At 43.5% G+C, this 20,178-nt stretch overlaps 1 protein-coding gene across 1 annotated transcript in view; it reads left to right on the top strand.

The window, feature by feature from the left end:
- LAMB1 (laminin subunit beta 1) overlaps positions 1 to 18,003 on the top strand; it is a 44,520-nt gene extending 26,517 nt beyond the window's left edge. The window contains exons 24-33 of the mRNA XM_064445156.1: positions 6,617 to 6,986; positions 8,674 to 8,858; positions 10,093 to 10,334; positions 12,396 to 12,599; positions 12,989 to 13,133; positions 13,873 to 14,080; positions 14,293 to 14,434; positions 15,274 to 15,450; positions 16,725 to 16,884; positions 17,697 to 18,003. Coding sequence (XP_064301226.1) covers positions 6,617 to 6,986; positions 8,674 to 8,858; positions 10,093 to 10,334; positions 12,396 to 12,599; positions 12,989 to 13,133; positions 13,873 to 14,080; positions 14,293 to 14,434; positions 15,274 to 15,450; positions 16,725 to 16,884; positions 17,697 to 17,833 — 1,970 coding nt within the window. The 3' untranslated portion in view covers positions 17,834 to 18,003. The remainder of the gene's footprint in view (positions 1 to 6,616; positions 6,987 to 8,673; positions 8,859 to 10,092; positions 10,335 to 12,395; positions 12,600 to 12,988; positions 13,134 to 13,872; positions 14,081 to 14,292; positions 14,435 to 15,273; positions 15,451 to 16,724; positions 16,885 to 17,696) is intronic.
- Positions 18,004 to 20,178: the final 2,175 nt, after the last annotated feature.

Genomic DNA, 20,178 nt, shown 5'->3' with positions numbered 1-20,178 from the left:
GACTTGGCATGTTGAGCTCTGCGCCGACTTCAGCCCGCAAAGCGCATTTCTGGCAGGAGACTCCAGGCTCCCAGGAAGCCTCTGAGATACAATGTGGCTGCAGATGCAGCTCAAACCATGCCCTTGCACAGTAGATATTTGAAGTTTGTGTGTTTCATGTAAGATAAAGGAGATTACAGTTTTACTACCATTACTGTTTTAATTAATTCAACAAGCAGAACAGCATGCAGTTAGTAAAAGGTACTGTATGAGACTGAAAGTTAGGTTGTATTGTTATATCCCCTTTTACAAGAAGCATACCTGTGTAAATATTTTCCTGTGTTGGACTTGAGTATCAAGTCCTATTGTAAAGAACAGAATTAATTGAACTAAGATGGAAAAAAAGTAATGTTTTTATCAAATACTCATTGCAGGCATTGGTAGAAAGTTGGTTTTCCTCAGTTTTTAGTCTCTGTTATATATACCTGGTGCCAAAACATCTGTTCACTGGAAATTACCCCATTGCCATTTAAGAATAGGCTTCGCAGTCTTAATTTAACACCTGGGCCTTAAACTAGTCACGTAGGTTCCTTTTATAGGAGGTGTTTATGGTGCGGAGAGGGAGATTAGCAGATGTTTCTTTTCGTTCTGTGATAAGTGTCTAAAGGAAGTTGGACAAATTATACACTAAAGAAAATGTAATTTTCACTATGGGTTTCATAATTTCAATTTACCTGTGGTCTTAAAATATTGTGATGTTTATTGATTGTTTCCAGAAAGTTGCCCTTTTGGCAAGGTCTGCTAGCATGTTAAAATGCAGCACAACTCTAGTAATTCTAGGCTTATACTGAAAATCATAATGCTGAGGAGTTAGCAGTATGCTACAGGCTAATTTGAATCAGTAGCTGATTGTTCAGAAGAAATTTGCTAGCTCTGCAAGACTTTAAACCTTACAAATTGCTGAATGGTTTTATCATCATAGTGTCTTACTACCACTGGGAAATGATGCCAGGAAATCATGTTTGGACAAACCCTTTGGTTTTTTTCTCTCTGGATGAGTTAAACATTTTATGCTCTCTGTCCCCGATCTCAAGCAGTAAAGAAAATATTTCTGCAAAAATTATTTCTGTTCTGTGTAGCATGATGTATGACTCTTGCTTGTTCCTAGCATCCTGCAATAAGGCATGAAACCCTGATCCTGATCCTCATACAGTCCTTTCAGTATCTATTATACCATCTCGGCTGTAGTATCAACTGCTCTGACACACCTTAGTTTAAATTAAGTTATATGCAAATATGCCATATATTAAATTATGGTAGTTTAAATGGAAGTGAGTTCTAAATATTTTAAATCAGTGCAAAAGGTAGCAGAGCTGTCAGTAACTGAAAGATCCTTGTGAGCTTGAAGCAAACCACTCGAGTTAGTCATTAACTTCTCTGGGATTTCTCTCTGTAGGTTTCTACAAGCCTACGTTCGATAAAACATGTATGAGTGTTACTTTTATCTTTAAGATCAGTAAAAAAAATTGCGGAAAGAGAAATGCATTGATCAAGGTGGTAAAAAAAATTACCCATGGATACTCTGTGTGCACGCACTTATGTGCATATGCATTTGTGAACAGATGCAGCTACAATCTTTTATACTCATAAGCTGTTAATCAGCAGATCCTGACTGAATAATGTGGCTAGAAAGTTCTTCTGTCAAAAATGTGATTTCACTTAAGTCGGAGTATGCCACAGAAGAATGTCTGATGGTGTTCAACGCTCAATTAAAGAAAACAATACACCCAGTTACAAATGACATTTCAAAACAGAAACCTATTATCTTAGTAAATGCTACTTTGAAAACCCTCAGATCTTTAACCAATGATTTAAAAAACCTTCTTTTCCTCCACTATATTTTCCATCGGAGGTACTGCAGTGTCCTGCTCTGCTTACCCAGGGACAGATTTGATCCCTGTCTTAACTGATCTTCAAAGCAAGCAGCCCATGCTGTGTTAACTTGCAGCACTTCACCCCGGCCTTGGTCCACCCTCTATATGGAGGGAGAATAATCAACCATTTGTCTTGAAGGCCATTTCCAACCCAAACTGGTTAAGGCATCTAAATGTCTCTCAGTAAGCTCAGCATTTGCATGGTTTTACAGCACAAAATGAACCACTTTTCCCAATATCTAGTCATGTAAGCATAGGTAAAGCATTTAGAAAGAGCTTACAGGTCTTAATGTCTTTCCCTATTCCACAGATACTATGTTAGGTGGCATATAAAGCCATCGCTAGCTACTGGATAATATCTGAAACACTTCTGCAGCCCTAGATGTGCCTTTGTATTTCTTGTTCTTGGGGAAAATCAGATTAACCAAGGCATATGCTAGAATTAGATGTGGTATAGCTGCTCAAGTGGTACATCAGACTTAGGAGTGTGCTGTTTAGAGCCGAAATCTCGAGAGCCAAGCTATACTTTGAAGACTGTTTGCATTAGCCTATTTGAGAATATCAGAAGCAAAACTGTGGTAGCAGAGAACATTGTTAGCACAGGACTGCATAGGAGTTGGCTCACATGGTGGCCGTAGGAATAAACAAAGGAAGTGGTAGAGGAGCAAGAACTCCACTGGGGCTAAATATGATTCTAGGATACTTTGGCCAAAAACAATGCTGGGCATGACGTGCTGGATCATTCTGGCATGGGGTTCACTCTGTTTCTAGCAGGTAATGGGAATCAAAGCATCTCCTGTTTTCACATTCCAGTTCATTGGCGGTGATAATCAATGTCATGTGAATCCTTTTGGTGGATGTGCACCCACCCTCGTGAATGATGGATGTAACTTTGCACGCAGTTATTCTACCATGAGCTATTTGCCAATCCTGTGCTAGCCTTTTCCAGTCCGTGCCAGCTAGGAGGTCCTCCTTTCCTTTCACATGGATCCTGGCACTGCCACTGTGCTTTTGTCCCTTTAGGAAAAAGTTTCCTTTTGTCACTTTAGGTTAAAGTTGTGCCCTGAAATCCCACGGAGGCTGAAGCCAGCGGGTGCTTTGTGATCAGGTGTTGCATGAGGCAAAGAAGTGAAACCTGTGCACTGAGCTATTTGTCTGGTGGCCCACGGTGTCAAGGCCTTCCTCACTACCTAGAAGGCTTTATATGGTCTTGTCCTGGAGTTGCTTACTGCATTTTGAGACACCACCACAGCTGATGTCAGCTGAGGGTTTGATCCCCACCATGCTGTAAAGGGACAATGCTCTCTGCAGGGGCCTTGGAGGTGCTCCATGCCAGGGTGTGAAATAGCCAGTTGGTGGTGGCCAGGGCATGGGATACAGGACCCCTCCACTAAAGGCACTGGAGGCGGCAGAGGTCCTGTTCCACATGGCCTTGGAGGGCATAAGAGCAGTTTCTGTGGGTTTCTGGCTGGCCAAATTTAGTTATTGATGAGGTGTCTGGAAACTGGGACCCAGCATCTCATAGAAGCACTCAGAGACTGACTCCAGTGAGGAACAGAGATGATTTCAACTGTGGCTGAAGCACTTGGCTAAGGTCATCTAGGCACTAAAAGAGAAGGTCGCGTGTAACCAAACACTGTCATGCACGTGTCATTTGTGAGATGAAAGGTTTGCTCACAGGATGTAAGCTGTAAGAGGAGCAGTGATGCTTTTGTAAGAATTTTAAAAATGTTTCAGTCAGTACCACAGTAAGGCGTTGTCCGAGGGCTGGAGCTAGAGAGACTGTACCACCAACCTGTAGAAATGCCTCCCAAATTTTCAAAACTGAAAGAAAATAAAATTTACTGGAATCTTATTATTCCAGTTCTGAGGCAGGCTTTTTCTTGTTTTCCTTTAGACTATGGAATTTTTCTTTAAAATAGCGATAAAATTGTCTTCAGTTTTGCCTTTTGGTTTGAAAGCTGGTGTGGTCCTGTGCACAGTTAATAACTTTGAAAGATCATGAAGAAAAAGAAAGAGCAAGTGTGAAAACAGCTCTTTTGAAAGCCATTTTAGATACCATGGATTCACACTACTGAAGTAATGCAGAGCCAGCATTGCCTGCTTCCAGGCTTGATAGAGAATCCTAAATGCCATGAAAAAATCCACAGTAATGTTTCTAGCTGCCTTCTACAATTTTCTCATGGGTTCCACAAAGCTCAGTTTGGAAGTTTTGTAGAATTCTAGAAATATGATTATTATTCCAACTGTTGTGCTGTATTTAGAATAAATTACTTCTTTGTTCTTTATCATCTCCCAGTAGACAGCCGCGAAGTTTGGGTTTTCATTGTGCAAACAAGATAGTACTTAAATTCTCCTCCCCCATTTCCCCAGCATTTTCTGGCTCCAGAGATTTTGGAATCCACATTATCATGTAAATGCCACTAAAGCCATCCCATCTGCCTTTCCTGAACATGCAGGTATTCGGGGCTAGAATTAGCAACGTGGGTTTTTCTTCTTTTTCACTTCAAGCTTTTTAAATCCGCAAGTAAATATAGTGATCTGATTTGCCAGCAGCAAGTATTCATGTAACTTGATCAGATCTCAGGATCTTTGAGAAAAACCACATGCCATTTAGCCTCTTTCTCTGCAGAGGAATTTGGACAATTCATCATTATACCAAGGGCCTTATTAGTTGACAGAAGGGTTAACTGACCTCCTTCAAACAGGAACTCGGTTTGCCTGCAGGGAACATATTCCATGGCGAGTTGACTACTTAAGCACTTTCGATGTAAAGTAAAAACAATCTCTTGTGTCAGGGTATAATTCAAAGAACAAAGGACCATTTTGCTCAATTGTGCAGGCAGCAGAAGTTATTTTTGTCTCTTGCCTATCATATTCACATTGTACAAGAAAGTCGTTTTGTTGAGGAGCGATTTGTTCTGCTGAGGCTCTTTGTGTAATTTTTGAACTGAACAGACCACCGATGTTTTGGCATTGAAGCAAACAGAGTACAATCTTGAAAACGGCTTTGTGTTTTGCCCTTTTTTCAAGGGGGCATGTGCTTGGGGCGTGTGAATTGATTTATGGACCTTTTTGAGCCATTAACCTCCTTAAACGATGCCTGGTAAATGGTTGTGTAAGTGAAGGCTTTTATCAGGTATGGCAGTCCTTCCCCTGTTCAGGGAAGCCTGACCTGCTTTGGGTGTACTCTGCCACAATGGTAGGTAGATGACCTGCCTATTTTCAAGGCGTTTCTTTTTGTTCTTTACTACCATCCCTTTATTAAAAGCTTTGCAGGTTGGTGGTTTCCTCTGCTGCTGCCTGCGTAATTGAGGAGGAGGAGAGATCAAGTGGCAGCCCAGCTGCGTGGAAACGCTTCTCCCAATAAGTGTTATTGTGTACAGAGTGTGTCTGTGCTTTTACGAATGACCATGCATCAGCAAGTTAATTGAGTAACTTCTCTTCATGGTGAGTTAGTGCCAAAGAAGTGCATCTTAGAATAAAGAGCTTGTTAAAAAAAGGGTGTTGCCCAAATTTTATCACTCCAATTTGGCAACCACCTGGAGCCCCTGGGTCTTACCTGACCAGCATATAAAGATAGGTAGGTGTTCATAGTTACAAAAATAAGATAAAAATGGAAGTCCATTTCAGGAAGGTGTGATACTAATTCCTGAGTTGGTGCTCAAAGTGTGAAATAATAATAATAATTAAAAAAAAAATCTGTTAATCGTCCTCATCCCCACTTGAGGGTGACAAGTGGCGTGTAGGCTCTTGGTTGTTAGCACCCATGTGGGAGGAGACTTCACTCTTCTCCCACACACAGGGCTGCCTGTGACTGCATTCTTCCGTTCTATTCTACTTTGCACTGCCTGATTTTTTTTCCCCATTTTCTTTATACCCAAAAATGTCAGCCCAGTGCCAGGCTCCTCGATGCATGTTGTGGCTGTTTTCCCACCGTCTGTGGCAGGAGCACATCCTGACCCAGGCCCTGTACCTCTGCATAGAAGATCTCTCAAGGGTTGTTACTCCATAAAGTTGTCATGTACTCCTTAGAAGCCACCTCAACTCTTAGCATCCAGTGTCTTGTGGTAGGGAGCTCTGCCGCTTAGTGAAGTGCTGTATAAGCAACTATCTCCTTTGATTGTGCTGTTTGTGGGAGGTGCAGGGGAAGGTTTTTTTTTATTTGAGATTTTTTGTTCTGCTGGATTCCTTAGTTGGCCCCTCCTCTTACTCCTGTGTAGGAAGAGACACTAAATGGTTGTTCCTTGTTCACTTCTTCTGTTTAACTCATGGTTTGCTCTTAAACCCCTTTGCTATGTGCCTGCCTGTTGTTTCTTTTTCTGCCTGGAAAGCCTTACTCACTCTTCATTGTAGGAGTGAGACGACTCTCTGTCTTCAACTGCTGTCCAGCTAACATCCACGCATTGCAAGAAGTATCCATCCTTGCTCCATTATCATGCCTGTTTCTGAGATGTGCAAATCCTGGTCTCCCCTAGGGTTATTTCCTTGTCTCTCTCTCCCCTTTCACACTCAGCCCTGGTTCCCCCATAGTCAAGCAGACACATCCATAATTAGCTGATTATACTCCAGACGCAGACCACTTTGATATGCATTGCCTTAATTCATTACAACTGGTTGAAGGTTTTTATTTTTTCTTCCCTGCCAATGTTAATGTCATTTCCCTCACCATAGCCTTCATGTATGCCGCCTTCTCCTTCCAGCTTGTGACTGCAACCCTCGTGGCATCCAGACCCCGCAATGTGACCGCGCCACTGGGCAGTGCATCTGCAATGAAGGCGTGGAAGGGCTGCGCTGCGACAAGTGTTCCCGAGGCTACTCAGGCTTCTTCCCGGACTGTGTGCCATGCCACCAGTGCTTCGCTCTCTGGGATGTGATCATCAGCGAGCTGGCTAATAGGACCCAGCAGTTCCTGGATAGGGCTAATGCCCTCAAAATCACTGGAGTCACTGGCCCATACCAGCAGACGCTGAACACTCTGGAGGAGAAACTCAGTGAAATTAAAACCATCATCGCTCAAAATCCAGCTGCCGAGCCCCTAAAGAACATTGGGAATCTCTTTGAGGAAGCTGAGTGAGTACAGTCGCAGTTACATGGATAAGTCTAGTGTGGGAAGGAGTGGGAGTGCCAGTGAGCTGGGATTTATTTGCCTGACTGACGCCCCCATGCTGAGCTGAGGACACCCCAGCTCCACTCCTCCAGCTGGGCGATGTACGCTGCAGGCCCTAGTGCTGGTGGAGCACCTCGTCATGCTCAGCACTGGCAATAAGCATCCATCCCACGAGCGGAAAGCTGGCCGGGGAAGGTAGGAGCAGTACAGCTACTGTGCTCTGGGCAGGGGTTGTCCTGCTCTCACTCCGCACCAGGCAGCTAATTACTCCAGAGTCACTCACGCTTGCCTTGCGCTCCCCTGGGGCAAAGGACAAACACTGCTATTATGTGAGAGAATGAAGAGGGGAGAGATTAAATTCCTGGATTTCCCCTGTGTAGCTGATGAGTTGGAAACTGGGGCTCCTTTCTGCACTCTAACCATGTGGGGCAGGGGGGGAAGCAGCAGCTTTATAACAAGGATTGGTTCAATTTTTCTCAGGGTAGGACCCTTATATTTTGTTTTCGGGCTCAGCATACAAAAAGATGGTCATTTGTGCTTTTGGAGATGGGGCAGTTTAACATCAAGTAGGATTACAGATGCTTTCTAGCCCTGTGTGCAACTGCTCAAGCTTGTTGGTGCATTGTGAGGGGGACTACACAAAGCAAAGGGGCAAGGATTAAAGCACAGATGTCTCAATTAGGGATATGCTTGTGCCCTGCAGCTCCCCCCCTCCAGCTGGAGAGCTGGGGGTTGCCGCTGTGTGTACTGAAGGAGGTCAGAGCAGCTGGGGAGCTGCTTTTCCCTAACATATGTACATATGTATCTGTTCTTGCTCCTCTCTGGCTGTGTAGAAGTACTGGGCGTTGAAGGACTCCTGGAAAACAGCAGGCTGTTGGGCTATTGAGAGAGCTGTAAATTGATCACAGAGCTTAAATAGTGCCTGATTCTTTCAGCATGAGGAAACAGAGATTGGTGTGGTCACCATGGATGGGAACAACTTCCTGTGCCCGCTTCAGTTCCGCAGCAGCATTGATGTGTAATGTACACTTGCCTTTCCTTTTAGGGTTATCCCACTAGCTAAAGCCTGCTCTGTGGTGCACTGAGGCCATGCCGAATGCTGAGGGCAGGAAGTTTTCCTTCATAGCCCTAGAGAAATGGCTGGTGAGGAGGATCTTTACAGACGAGTTAAAAGAATCCATTGTGTTAAAACTAAGGCTTCCCCCGCCTCATCCTGAAGTTCAAATCTGTCCCATGAGCTCGTAATCAAAACTGCATTTGTAGCTGTGTGGGATGGGAAGCAAATTATGTATGGATCATAGTAGTCAACTCTGACCTATGCAGTTGCCATGATACCAGAGCATTACACCAGTCCTCTGGAATCTGCCTCCAGTTAATCTTACACAAAGCAGCTGTTTTCTGAGCAATTTGGTGCTTTGAGTTTATAAACGTGCTGTAGATTAAAAAGCAGTTTTGTATGATAAAGGAAACAAAACAGTATTCTAGGTAGGCATGTTGTTACAAATCACTTCAAGCTCCGCCAAGGGAGGACAGGTCCTGCCATGGGAGAAGCTTGGCACAGCTCTAGCCCCCACTCTTCAGTGAAGTGAAGCACCGAGGCTTACACTCTTTCCTCCTCCCCTCGTTGAGTCCTGTGCCTCTATTTTACAGAAAGCTGACAGCAGATGTTACAGTTAAGATAGCCGACATCGAAGACAACCTGTCAGCCTTAGCAGTGAAGAGCAATAGCACAGACAGTGACCTGAGCACACTGGAGGCAGATGCCAAAAGCCTAGACCGTGTCGTGAAAGAACTTGCAGAACAGCTAGAGTTCATCAAGATCTCTGATGTTCGGGGTAAGTGTCACAGGGAGGGGAGAAAGCAGTGAGGTGGCCAAAGATTTAATTAGTGCATGGTTTTAAATACCAGGTTAATCTTCTAACCTGTAATAAAGCACAGTTCCTATGAGGGCAGCTTCTTTCTGTGCATTAGCAGAGTTGCTGATGCAGCAGGAATTTTGTTTTGCCCCCCTCACCCTGTCTCTCTCCCTCTACACATTACAAAGCTGGCTCAAATTCTTGGGGCACAGAGTTGCCTTAAAGGCTCTTGATTAATATATTTTAGAAGAGCCACAACAGCTGAAAGTGTGGCATATTCCAAGATACACCTGGACATCTCCCGTGTTCTCCCCAGTCTGTTAAATTACTGTTTCAGGTTGGAAAAACTACCTGGGTCTTGGTGATGAAGAGCACACTGTAAGGGCTCAGTTCTTCTGAGCCACCCAAGCCTCGCGTGCCCATTGGCACACCGAAATGGGCCAAGAATCAGAATTTGCTGGAGAAAGAGGAATGTCACCAAACTCTTTGGAAATTTTGAACACTGACTTCGTTCCAACTTGAAACAAAGGAATGGGTTTTTTTTCCTGCTTTGCAGGAAGTCTGAGATAGTTTCCAGTGAGCATGGGATTTCACAGAGTGAGGCAACTAGGGTGTAGAACGGGGGAGTCTCCGACTTGCGGCATTTTGCAGAGGAAAGTTATCCTGAGGTGCAGAGTGTGGCTGCCCCCACAGGGGCCCTCACACCGGCTCAGGGCCTCTCCAGGAGTTGTCCAAAACTAACGGTTCCATAAATCAGCATCTTCCATCAAGCAGTCATTTCTTAGGAAAGTTCTGACTAGTTTCCAAGCAGTGACTCTGTAAGCCAGACATCCCAGGGAAAGCAACAAGAACTAGTGGGATAAGTGAATTCTTAGAAAACAGACTGTTGCCCTATAAACCTAAAAGGCTGGATCCCCTTTTGCCCTCATGGTAAGCAGAATTCAGTCACTAGGGTCAGAGAAAGGCTTAACTTCAAAATCCAGCAAACTTGACACACTGTCAACCAAGCAAAAAGAAATGAACTTTTTTCCCCCCCACAAAACAGGCCCAATTCTGTCACCCTTGCAATGGCACTGACTATAGCTGCAAAGGCTAGCATTTCATTTAACTTGATATTCATCTCACTAACCCTGATGTGTCATCTGCCAACCTCCCTAATATAAATTACTTGGGGTTACTTCGATTTCTGAGCAGCTCCATCTGATTTCTGCAGGAGCCTTGGATAGTATCACCAAGTATTTCCAGATGTCCCTGGAAGCAGAGGAGAGGGTCAATGCCTCCACTGTTTACCCCGATAGTGCTGTGGAGCTGTCGGCACAAACGCGGCAGGAAGTAGAAGGCTTAATCAATGAGAAGGAGGACCAGTTCAAGGCTAAACAAGAGGAGCAGTCACGCCTTCTGGATGAACTCGCAGGCAAGCTGCAGAGCCTGGATCTCTCTGAAGCAGCTGAGAAGGTATGTGGCTGAGAATCACTGGTATAAAACCTGTAGCAAAAATAAAGCCAGGTTTGTGAAGAAGCGATGGGTGGGAAGGAACTTTTAGAGGTTGACAGTGTGAGATACAGTTTGTTCATGAAAAGTGCATGCTTCTTGTACAGCAGAGTATTTTGTGGGCCAAAACAGGGCTGTTTAATCAGTGGGCTCTGAGACCTACTGGCTTGCAAGCACCAGCCATTTGTGTTGGTCTCCCTCCTACCTTTCCCAGTCTTGGCAAAGCACCTATCTTTTCATCCCCCTAGCTATAACCCAAAACCCTTTGCTGTGGACAGAGCTCCCACGTGCAGGAAACTGTAGCAGGTCTGCTGGACTGAGAGCCATCCTCTTAAGCCTGCCCACAGTTCACGTGCTTGCTTTTTCTAGGCTCCTGTCTTCCTTTTTGCAGCCTGGTAGGGTACATGCTATGCCTGTGCAGTGCCCCACCAGGCAGCGCTTCTACTCACACCAATGGGCTGCCCTCCTCAGCATCACCACATTCCCATCCTCATGCTTGAGACAAAGCAGAACTTACAGGGAGCGGGAGTCAAAAGGGCATTTTCTCTGTTGAAGCTGCCTGCTCATCTGTAAATATGATCAACGGTGGCTTTTTCTTGGGAGAGGCTGGGTGTTCCCTCGGTTTCACTTTGAAGTCAGCCAGCTGCATTCAGAGAACAATCCTGCACGCAGGCAGCCGGCAGGGGACTGCTCATTAACTCCCCATGGCAAGCCAAGCCTGTGTTAGAGGACGAGTTCTTCACACACTGAAGCTGAATTGTCTCATCCTTTAGTCCTTTACAACTACAGCCATCCCTCCAGACTCCCCCAGCCCTCCTTTTCTCTTAGCTTCCATTCCCCTGCATTCCTGCCTAACTGTTCTTGAGGACTGAAAATCTTGGGTAGATGTTTATCAAGGCCATAAACACTGAGTTGCTTGGAGGTGTAATCACGGGACACCAAAAAAGAAAAAACCTTTTTGCTTTCTAGCTACACTGGTGGGTTGCATGCCAAGCAGGTAAGAGGGACTCATTTACACTTCACAGGAGACAGCTGCAGCTAACTTGGCACTGCTCCTGGGTTTTCCCTGGAGGGTTTTCGGCTGCAAAGTATGTCAGTTAGTGACTATCATTTGGCAAAAGGGGTGGGGTGGAAAGGGAGAACCACCTCACAAGAATGAGGATTTTTCCAATTTTTCCTCTGGCTAAAACAACTCCTGAGTGTTTTCCTTGTCCAAACAATTGACCAAGTAGTGGATAATTCTCAGTACAATGTTGCTGATTGAAATAGTTTTGCTTCTTTTTAAAAAAACAAAAACAAAAAAACCCCACCACAAACTAGTCTACCTGACTTTTTCTGTGGGAACCCATCCTTGACAAAATTCACAAATTGGAAAGTGTTCTGGAAAGATGAAATCAGAGCAAACATTTGGTGGAAAGGAATGGGACAGCTTTTTAAAGGAGATGAAAAAAGTTTCCTGTTCAACTTGGCACGTTTCAGCTTCTGTTTCTAGGACATTAGCGCAAAGGAAAAGATACTACTATGCACCAAACACTTTCTTCTGTATAAAATAGCCTCTTGGGATGGCCAGTTTTTCCTCCAACAGTAGTGAAGACTGATTGCAAACAAAAGGCATACAGACAGTAGTAGCTTCCAGCTTGAAACCAAAGCTTTAAAGGCAGCTTTCCAGTGAAAGATGATGTACAGGAAAAGCAGATGATGATAGCGAGGCAAGGCTTCCCTCATAACCTCCAGCTACCTCAGCATCAGGGAGCTGCGTATGTGTAGCCAAGTTAAGGGCAGGAAGGTGCAGGGGGCACAGAAGAGAGATTAAAGTCATGCTGGTGTGGACCTGCTGCAGGAACCAGCTCCAGCTGGCAGCTCGACTTCGGCTTCCTTCCCTGCAGTGTGTGGGACGCTACAGCAAGGGGCAGAAACAACATAGTGTTTCTGTCATGGTGGAGCAGTGTCCTACTCCGTCCCCCTTGCAGCTCAGCAATGGAAGCAAAGCTGTGACCGTTTCCCTTGTCTAATGTGTCTCTGCAGACGTGCGGCACTCCCGCAGGAGCCTCTTGTGCAGAGTCCGAGTGCGGAGGTTTGAACTGTCGAACTGATGACGGAAAGAAGAAGTGTGGAGGACCTGGCTGCAATGGGCTGGTGACTGTAGCTCACAATGCCTGGCAGAAAGCCATGGATTTTGACAGAGACATCCTGAGTGCATTAGCAGAAGTTGAGCAACTCTCCAAAATGGTAATATGCCAAATCAATTGTTAGATATTAAAAAAAGAAAAAAGATCTTTTAGTTGTAACACATGTTTAGACACTAATTGACAAAGTATGTGCCTGGCTTACTTCAAAATACTTCTTTTCAGTTGTGTAACTTAATCATGCTTGTAAAGATCCTCAGAAGAGGAGCTTGCTAAAGTGAAACTTCATGGATAACTCTAAACATTAGCCTGAGTTGTTTAAACTAGCATTGGTGGTATGGATCATGGCCAGCTTTTAAGTGTGTTCTGTGAGTTTTATGAGAAAAAGCATTTCTCATTACTATTACCTCTGATTCCAACTGAATTATTGTTTTAAACCAGGCCTTAAAGCATAAACAAATAGGCAATCAAGCCTTCTATTTTCCTCTTTAGGTTTCTGAGGCAAAACAGAGAGCTGATGAAGCAAAACAAAACGCACAAGAAGTTTTGCTCAAAACCAATGCTACAAAAGAACAAGTGGACAGAAGCAATGAAGATCTGAGAAAACTTATTAAACAGATTAGAGACTTCCTAATGCGTAAAAACCTTACATTTAAATTATATTATAACCCTGGGTTTGTGAAAACTATCTGTAGCTCCAAATCATCTTCTAAGGGGTAACGCAATGGTTGTGTGTCATAGTCCCCTTTCAGCCAGGCTTAGGATGTACAATGAAATTTGGAGCCAAGAGAAAACCAAGACAACAGGAAAGCAAGAGCAAACTGTAGCACGCTGTTGTGTTCATTTCAGCTGAGGCTGTTGTACTGCAGTAGCTTGCCAAGTGTGTTCATAAGTTCTGGCTAGAAAGACAAAGTACTATTAAAGGGAAGTCAGAAACTGAGTTTCTCTGTAAGAAAGCAGGTAGAGGTTAAATGTTCACTAGCAAGCAGCAGTATGGCAAACCCATTCCTTCCCTGTTTGCACAAGGCTGAGTATACTGTTAGCAGAAATACATTTATGTGCAGCTGTTGGCTTCGTTTCCTGTGGGCTCACATCTCCCCCACACAGCCCCAGCGTGGTGTAGCCAATCACCGAGATCTTCAAATGGCTTCCAAGAGAGCTAAGCCAGCAGGGCCTACGCGCCTGCTGGGCCTCTCCCGAGGGAAGTTTCACCCTAGGGAAGCAGTTTTAACACCTTGATTTTCTCTAAGTCCGAGGGAGGATGTTTTCACATGATTTTTCCTTCTTAAGAGGGCATTTGGACAAGAATTTGAGTATGGAGACTTGACAGGGGGAAGCTTTTACTTACATCTTTGTCATTTGTGTGCACGTACTAGAAGACAGCGCTGACCTGGATAGTATCGAGGCGGTGGCAAACGAAGTGCTGAACATGGAGATGCCAAGCACTCCCCAGCAGCTGCAAGCCCTGACAGAAGATATTCGTGAGCGTATAGAAAGCCTTTCTGACGTTGAGGTCATTCTGCAGCAGAGTGCTGGAGACATCGCCAGAGCAGAAATGCTGCTGGAAGAAGCTAAAAAAGCCAGGTATGCAACCCTGTTCTGTATTAGCTGTTTTCTGCAACCGAGAGCTTGAACGAGACTGCATTTTCCAATACAATGAAATGGAAGAGTTTAAACTTATCCCAGTGCAGATTCTAACCTGCAAGGGCAAAAATGGCCCTTTGCAGTGTATGACTAGTTCTTTTTCCAGCTCCACGTAAAAGGATTTTTAGTGTTAACATAGTTTTGCTCCACAGCAAAGGTGCAACAGATGTTAAAGTCACTGCAGACGTGGTGAAAGCAGCACTGGAAGAAGCTGAAAAAGCTCAGAATGCAGCTGAAAAAGCCATCAAACAAGCTGATGAAGATATTAAAGGAACTCAGGACCTGCTGACCTCGGTGAGTTCTTTACAACATACAGAAACAGCACCAAGACTGATATTTAGAAACTGATATAAGCCTGTCTGATTTGAAGTACCCGAGAGCCTTCCCCTAAAGACTGCACTTAAAATTAATCTAAACCATTCTTGTCCTCACTTAAAACTTTTGAGTTAGTATGACAGATGCTAGGGGACCATTTGCCCTTAAAAAAAAACCCCAACCAAACAAAAGCCTCTTCTCACCCAATATCCTGCACCACTGAAGTTAAGTGAGCAGGCTGGTAGCCCTCCAGCACAGCACGTGTACCAAGATCCCTGGAAAGCTGTTACTTGTCAGCCACATTGGTAGTGTATTGGTGTAGCCATGCTGCCAGCACCATCCACCGCTGCAGCACGAGACTAAAATAAGCAAATGCTGGATTAAAGTGGTAATTGCTGTAGTCTTGTCAGATGAAGTCTGAAAATACATTATCTCATAGCCCTCATGAGACCATAGTGCTATCTATACCCATGAGGATTAGCCAGTTTAGAAGATACAGCTTCACAAGTCTGTTATTACATGATGGAATGAAGTGTCAAACTTCAGTTTTGCCTGTGGATTAGGAGAGTCTCACATGTGTAATACAATCAGGTATTTTTTAACCATGCCCCTTAATGCTTTTGCAGCTCCGTACGTACTCTGTCTTCAAGCAGTGGACTTCTTCATCCTGACTGCAATTGGCCATTTATAACAAAACTAAAACACTGGTTTTATATCAGATCTATGGACATGAACTAAGTAGTTGATCAGGGCTTATCCAGAAAGCTTACTATTATATTCAGTGTCTTGAAAATATAACTGTTGGCCCTTTTTCTTAGATTGAATCTGAAAACACAGCATCTGAAGAAACACTGAACAATGCTACCTTACGGCTCTTTGAGCTAGAGAAGAGCGTTGAAGACCTTAAGCAAAAGGCTGCTACAAATTCAGAGAATGTGGACAACATAGAAGAAAAAACTGCTACTGCAAAACAAAATGCTGAAGAAGTTAAAAAGGTGAGCAGCTCAGGACAGATGCTAAGGGAAATAAAGTGTCACCCCAGGTTCGGCTAAAGGAACGTTAGTGAATGCATGTGATCCGTTTCACTTATTGGTCAAGTACCAGGGACAAAAAAACCCAGCACTTCATGCCTTACCAAAAATAGCTGCTTTTACTTACTTTGGTACCAGATACAGAGAGAAAGTAGTATTGGAAAGTTTTCAGGTTCTAGAATAGCTGCCGGAAGCCTCTCATGCTGTCACACTGTCAGCCCTTCATAGATTTGTTTCTGTCCCTCGGCTTTACTATCTGCCACAGAAGAACCAGTAATTTTTCCCCCGTCCATCAAGGATTTATGGTTCTATGACAATGACAGGTTCAGGCCAAACAACCCAGAATTTGGCACATACAGAATCAAGCAACAAGAAAAATAGTTAGCTCAATATAAAACCAGAGTAATTTCTAAAGATCAGAGATGCGAAGTTTGCTCTGTGACCATATGGCGTTGCTCCCAATGTCTGCCGCACATCTTCGTAATAGCAAAAGAATGCTCATTAACGAAACAATCAACAAATCTGCCAGAGGAAGTTTCGTTGCTCCAATCTGTTGTCTATAGTTCGCCCATCAGTCGCCAGAGAGACATTTTCTGCCAGGAGATATGTATTATCCATCAAATCTATTATTTCCAAACACTAAGTAGTATTTCAGGTGGCTGTCAAGTAAACACAAGAGACTTCCAGTGCTGCTACAGCTTGTTGACTTGCTTATTGGTTGAATTTAGTTGGGTCATAGGAATGCTTAGTCTTAACCTCGCAGAGAAAAGCTCAGCTAAGAAACCAACCTCATGACTTCCCCAGCACCTTTACCTACGCAAACCAGACAGCTGTTCTCATTACTGAGAGTAACAAGGGTATTCCTCCCCAAATGCAAGCGTTCAGCCAGAAGCAGTGCCAGTTCCTTACCATATGCAGCTTTCCAGCTGTACTAGGGGCCGTGGTCTCCATTAGTTACAGAATTGTGTAACTGCATCCCGTAAATCCTTGCCAAGTGTCAGTATTAAAGGCATAAAACGGCCACAGATCTGCAAAAGGGTAGCTGATGAGTCTTCGCCCAACTCTTAGAGTCCTAAATATCAAGTAGGAAATACCCCAACACTCTTTCTGCTTTTGTTAACTGAGCAGACAGTGTAGTCTCTCCTTACACCCAGATTAGCAAAGAGGGAGGAAATGCAAGCTTCCACTGCATTGTCTTTTGAATGAGCTCCACCTTGTGCTTGAATCTGTAACAACAGGTCCTCAATACCGAGCTGAATGACAAGTATAAAACAGTAGAAGATCTCATTGCCAAGAAGACAGAAGAGTCGGCTGACGCTAGGAGGAAAGCTGGCATGCTGCAAGATGAAGCTAAAGCCTTGCTGGCTCAAGCAAACAGCAAACTCCAGCTGCTCAAAGGTAAGGCTGTTCTAAGGAGGTAAGTCGTTATCTTAGAACATGAAGCAATGTCACAATGTTAAACTGACTATTCATTGGCAATAGGGGAAAAAACAGAAGCTAATTCTTTGTTACTGAGGTTTGATCTGCTTTCCTTATTCATGAACCAAAAGACTTCTACAAAAAAGCTGAAACTTACAGTGAGACACAAACTTCTGGTACAGCACCCATCACTGCTCCAAGAACCAGTACAGGGAAGGAACATAGCTACTGTGCTTAGCACAAGGATTAACCCATTCAAGCAAGACCCCCATCTTCAAAAAAGAGCACCCCCACCCTGAAAAGCTATTAAAAGAACAGGTGATCAGGATACAGAGTTCCAGTTTACAGATTAACATTTCCCATTGCCAATTAAAGTTGACTGAAACAGGAGGTGGCAATCTGCCTGTAACTACCAGGGAGGGAGCTACGTTTTCCTTCTGGTTTTGCCAGGCCAGGAACTCATTCCTCCCCTTCACTGCTCCTGCACAGTTACAAAGACTTACTGAACAGCCTTAACCATAACAAGCCAAAACACTTCACTGTTCTGTAAAAGCCACCATGAATCTAAGCATATTTTTGGATTTCCACTTATGGAAAATTACTTCCTTGTTGCTTTATGTGCCAGCATTAAGGAAACAAAAAGGTGCCATTTCAGCCCTCCCACCCCCCCATCAGATTCTCTTCCACAATAAAAATAAATTTTAGTAGTTTATCTGTAACAATAATGATTTACATTTTACTGCATTAAAAGACTCTTAATTAAGCTGTTTTCCCCCTTTCTTTGCTGACAGACTTGGAAAATACATACGAAAACAATCAAAAAGTTCTGGAAGATAAAGCGAAGCAGTTGGTGGAGCTGGAAGAGACAGTTCGCTCCCTCTTGCAGACAATCAGCCAAAAGGTTGCTGTTTATAGCACTTGCTTATAAATGGGAGCAGGAAATGCTTGTGTTCAGGATGGATTTTACAAGTATTACACTAGTTCTTTTTTACATTACACTGAGACCTGATAAAGGTAACAGATTTTATATTGACTTTCAAGTCAGAACCAAAGACAAGTAACTTTCTGATGTTGAAAATAAACTTTTGTATCACTGTATGTACCCAGTATGACTCATTAAGTTCCTTCCTATTTTCAGTAGCTGAAATAGTAAATTAATTAAACCTTTAGCAAGTCTTGTTCTTAAATTGGTTAGAGATCTAAATAAAATCTTGGCTCCACTACATAATTCTAAATAAGGGCTCCCATTACTATGAAATGTAGGATGGTCACTTGGAACAAAATTATAAGTGAAGACATACCATCCTTAAGTGGTTAGCTAGCATTTACAGCACAGTACACAAAAAGGATTATTTACCCTCTGCGTGATACCTGTTTAGGCTTAACACTAGTTTCATGTCACCGATTATGAAACAGTTGATATGTGAAGTGGAAACAGGTCAGAACTGAAGGGGTGAGCATGGTTTACATTTCAAGCACCAAATTTACGTGATAAACCAAGCGTGGAGGATCAAGCCTCTCTAGAAAAGGAACTACAGAAGTTCACAGGGCACTTAATGCCAATCAGTTAAGGAGCTGTACACAGACATGCTCTTTAAGAATAGCTTGCACTTAAAACGCAAATAAGACTTATTTCAAAGTGCAAGAGTCACGCCCAGTTCACCACAATTTAGCTCGAAGTTATGTAGAACAGTACACCTTCAGACAACTGTACAGTACTGCACACATCGATTTACAATATTCATCAGCTACACAAGTTAGCATCTGAACCTGCAACATGCATTTACCCATCCCGATGGCTAACTCTGACCTGAGGAATACATCTGCATATACACTTAGATCAGCGCCTTACCCAACCTTGACTAACGTCAGTGAAAGGACAACGCCGGCAGAACGTATCACCACCTAAGCAAACTGAAGAGCAGTATGTTTAAATAAATAATTACCCAAAAGCTCCATAGGTTACAAATGCTAGAGCGAAAAAATCCATCACAGGAATTGATTACCATACGAGCATCATACACCATTTCACTGCCAGTACACTTAGCAGCTGTTAAAAATAGTCTGCAAGCTTTTCAACATTCAGACCTAACTGCCATCAGACCACTGACACATAGCTCAGTTGCTTATCTTACTTCTACCTTTACAAACTTTGTACACTTAACTAGAACAGGAATGACAGTGAGAGAAATAATGCAGTAACAACCTTAAGGCCTTGAATTTTATTTTCAGGTGTCTGGGACACTATAGTCTCCAGTATCATTTTAGTAGTATTCTTCATTAAGGTTTCCCTGATCTTCCAAACTTAATTTAACATGAACAAAATGAGATACAAGAATTTGTACTAAATGTGGCAGTCTTACTGCAGTTCAGCCTTGAGGTTCACGTAGTAAGGGAGGTGAGGGGTGCGGATGCAAAGCTGCCTCTGAAAGAGCACGGTTTCTAGGAATAACTTGCAAAGCACCAGACTAACACTTAATAGCGTTTACCTGCAACAGGTACAGGTGATTCCAGAATGCCTAGATCTATCGGAATAATCAAGTTTTTCTTCCCTATTGCCTCACCTTTGCTTTCCCTTCAGCAACTTCCTACCAACACCTGAAAGCAGATCCACATTCATTCACTTATTCCAATTCACAGATATGTGAGATGACCCAGCATAGCCTGGCGATAATTTTCATGAGCTGTTGTGGTTTAATCCTATCTACACTTAAAACAGAAGTTATGAAACCCAAACAAATCAAAATGAAGAACAGCATCACTGGTGTTTTTTATTAAGATATCAGTTAATCAATGGTAACATTGGCATGTATTTATAGAACCATAGAATCATTAAGGTTGGAAAAGACCTCTAAGATCAAGTCCAACTGTCAACCCAACACCACCATGCCTCCATGTGTATGTCCCAAACCATGTCCCAAAGTGCCACGTCTACATATTTTTTGAACGCCTCCAGGGATGGTGACACAACCACTTCCCTGGGCAGCCTGTTCCAGTGCTTGACAACCCTTTCAGTGAAGACATTTTTCCTCACACCCAATTCTAAACCTCCCCTGGTGCAACCTAAGGCCATTTCCTCTCATCCTATTGCTTGTTACTAGGGAGAAGAGACCAACACCCACCTCACTACAACCTCCTTTCAGGTAGTTTTAGAGAGCGATAAGGTCTCCCCTCAGCCTCCTCTTCTCCAGGCTAAACCACCCCAGTTCCCTCAACATCTCAAGACTTGTGCTCTAGACCCATCACCAGCTTTGCTGCGCTTCTCTGGACATG

The sequence above is a fragment of the Phalacrocorax carbo genome, chromosome 1 (genome assembly GCF_963921805.1).
Source record: "Phalacrocorax carbo chromosome 1, bPhaCar2.1, whole genome shotgun sequence".
In the NCBI taxonomy this organism is placed as follows: Eukaryota; Metazoa; Chordata; class Aves; order Suliformes; family Phalacrocoracidae; genus Phalacrocorax; species Phalacrocorax carbo.
This window is presented reverse-complemented; position numbering and strand designations above follow the sequence as displayed.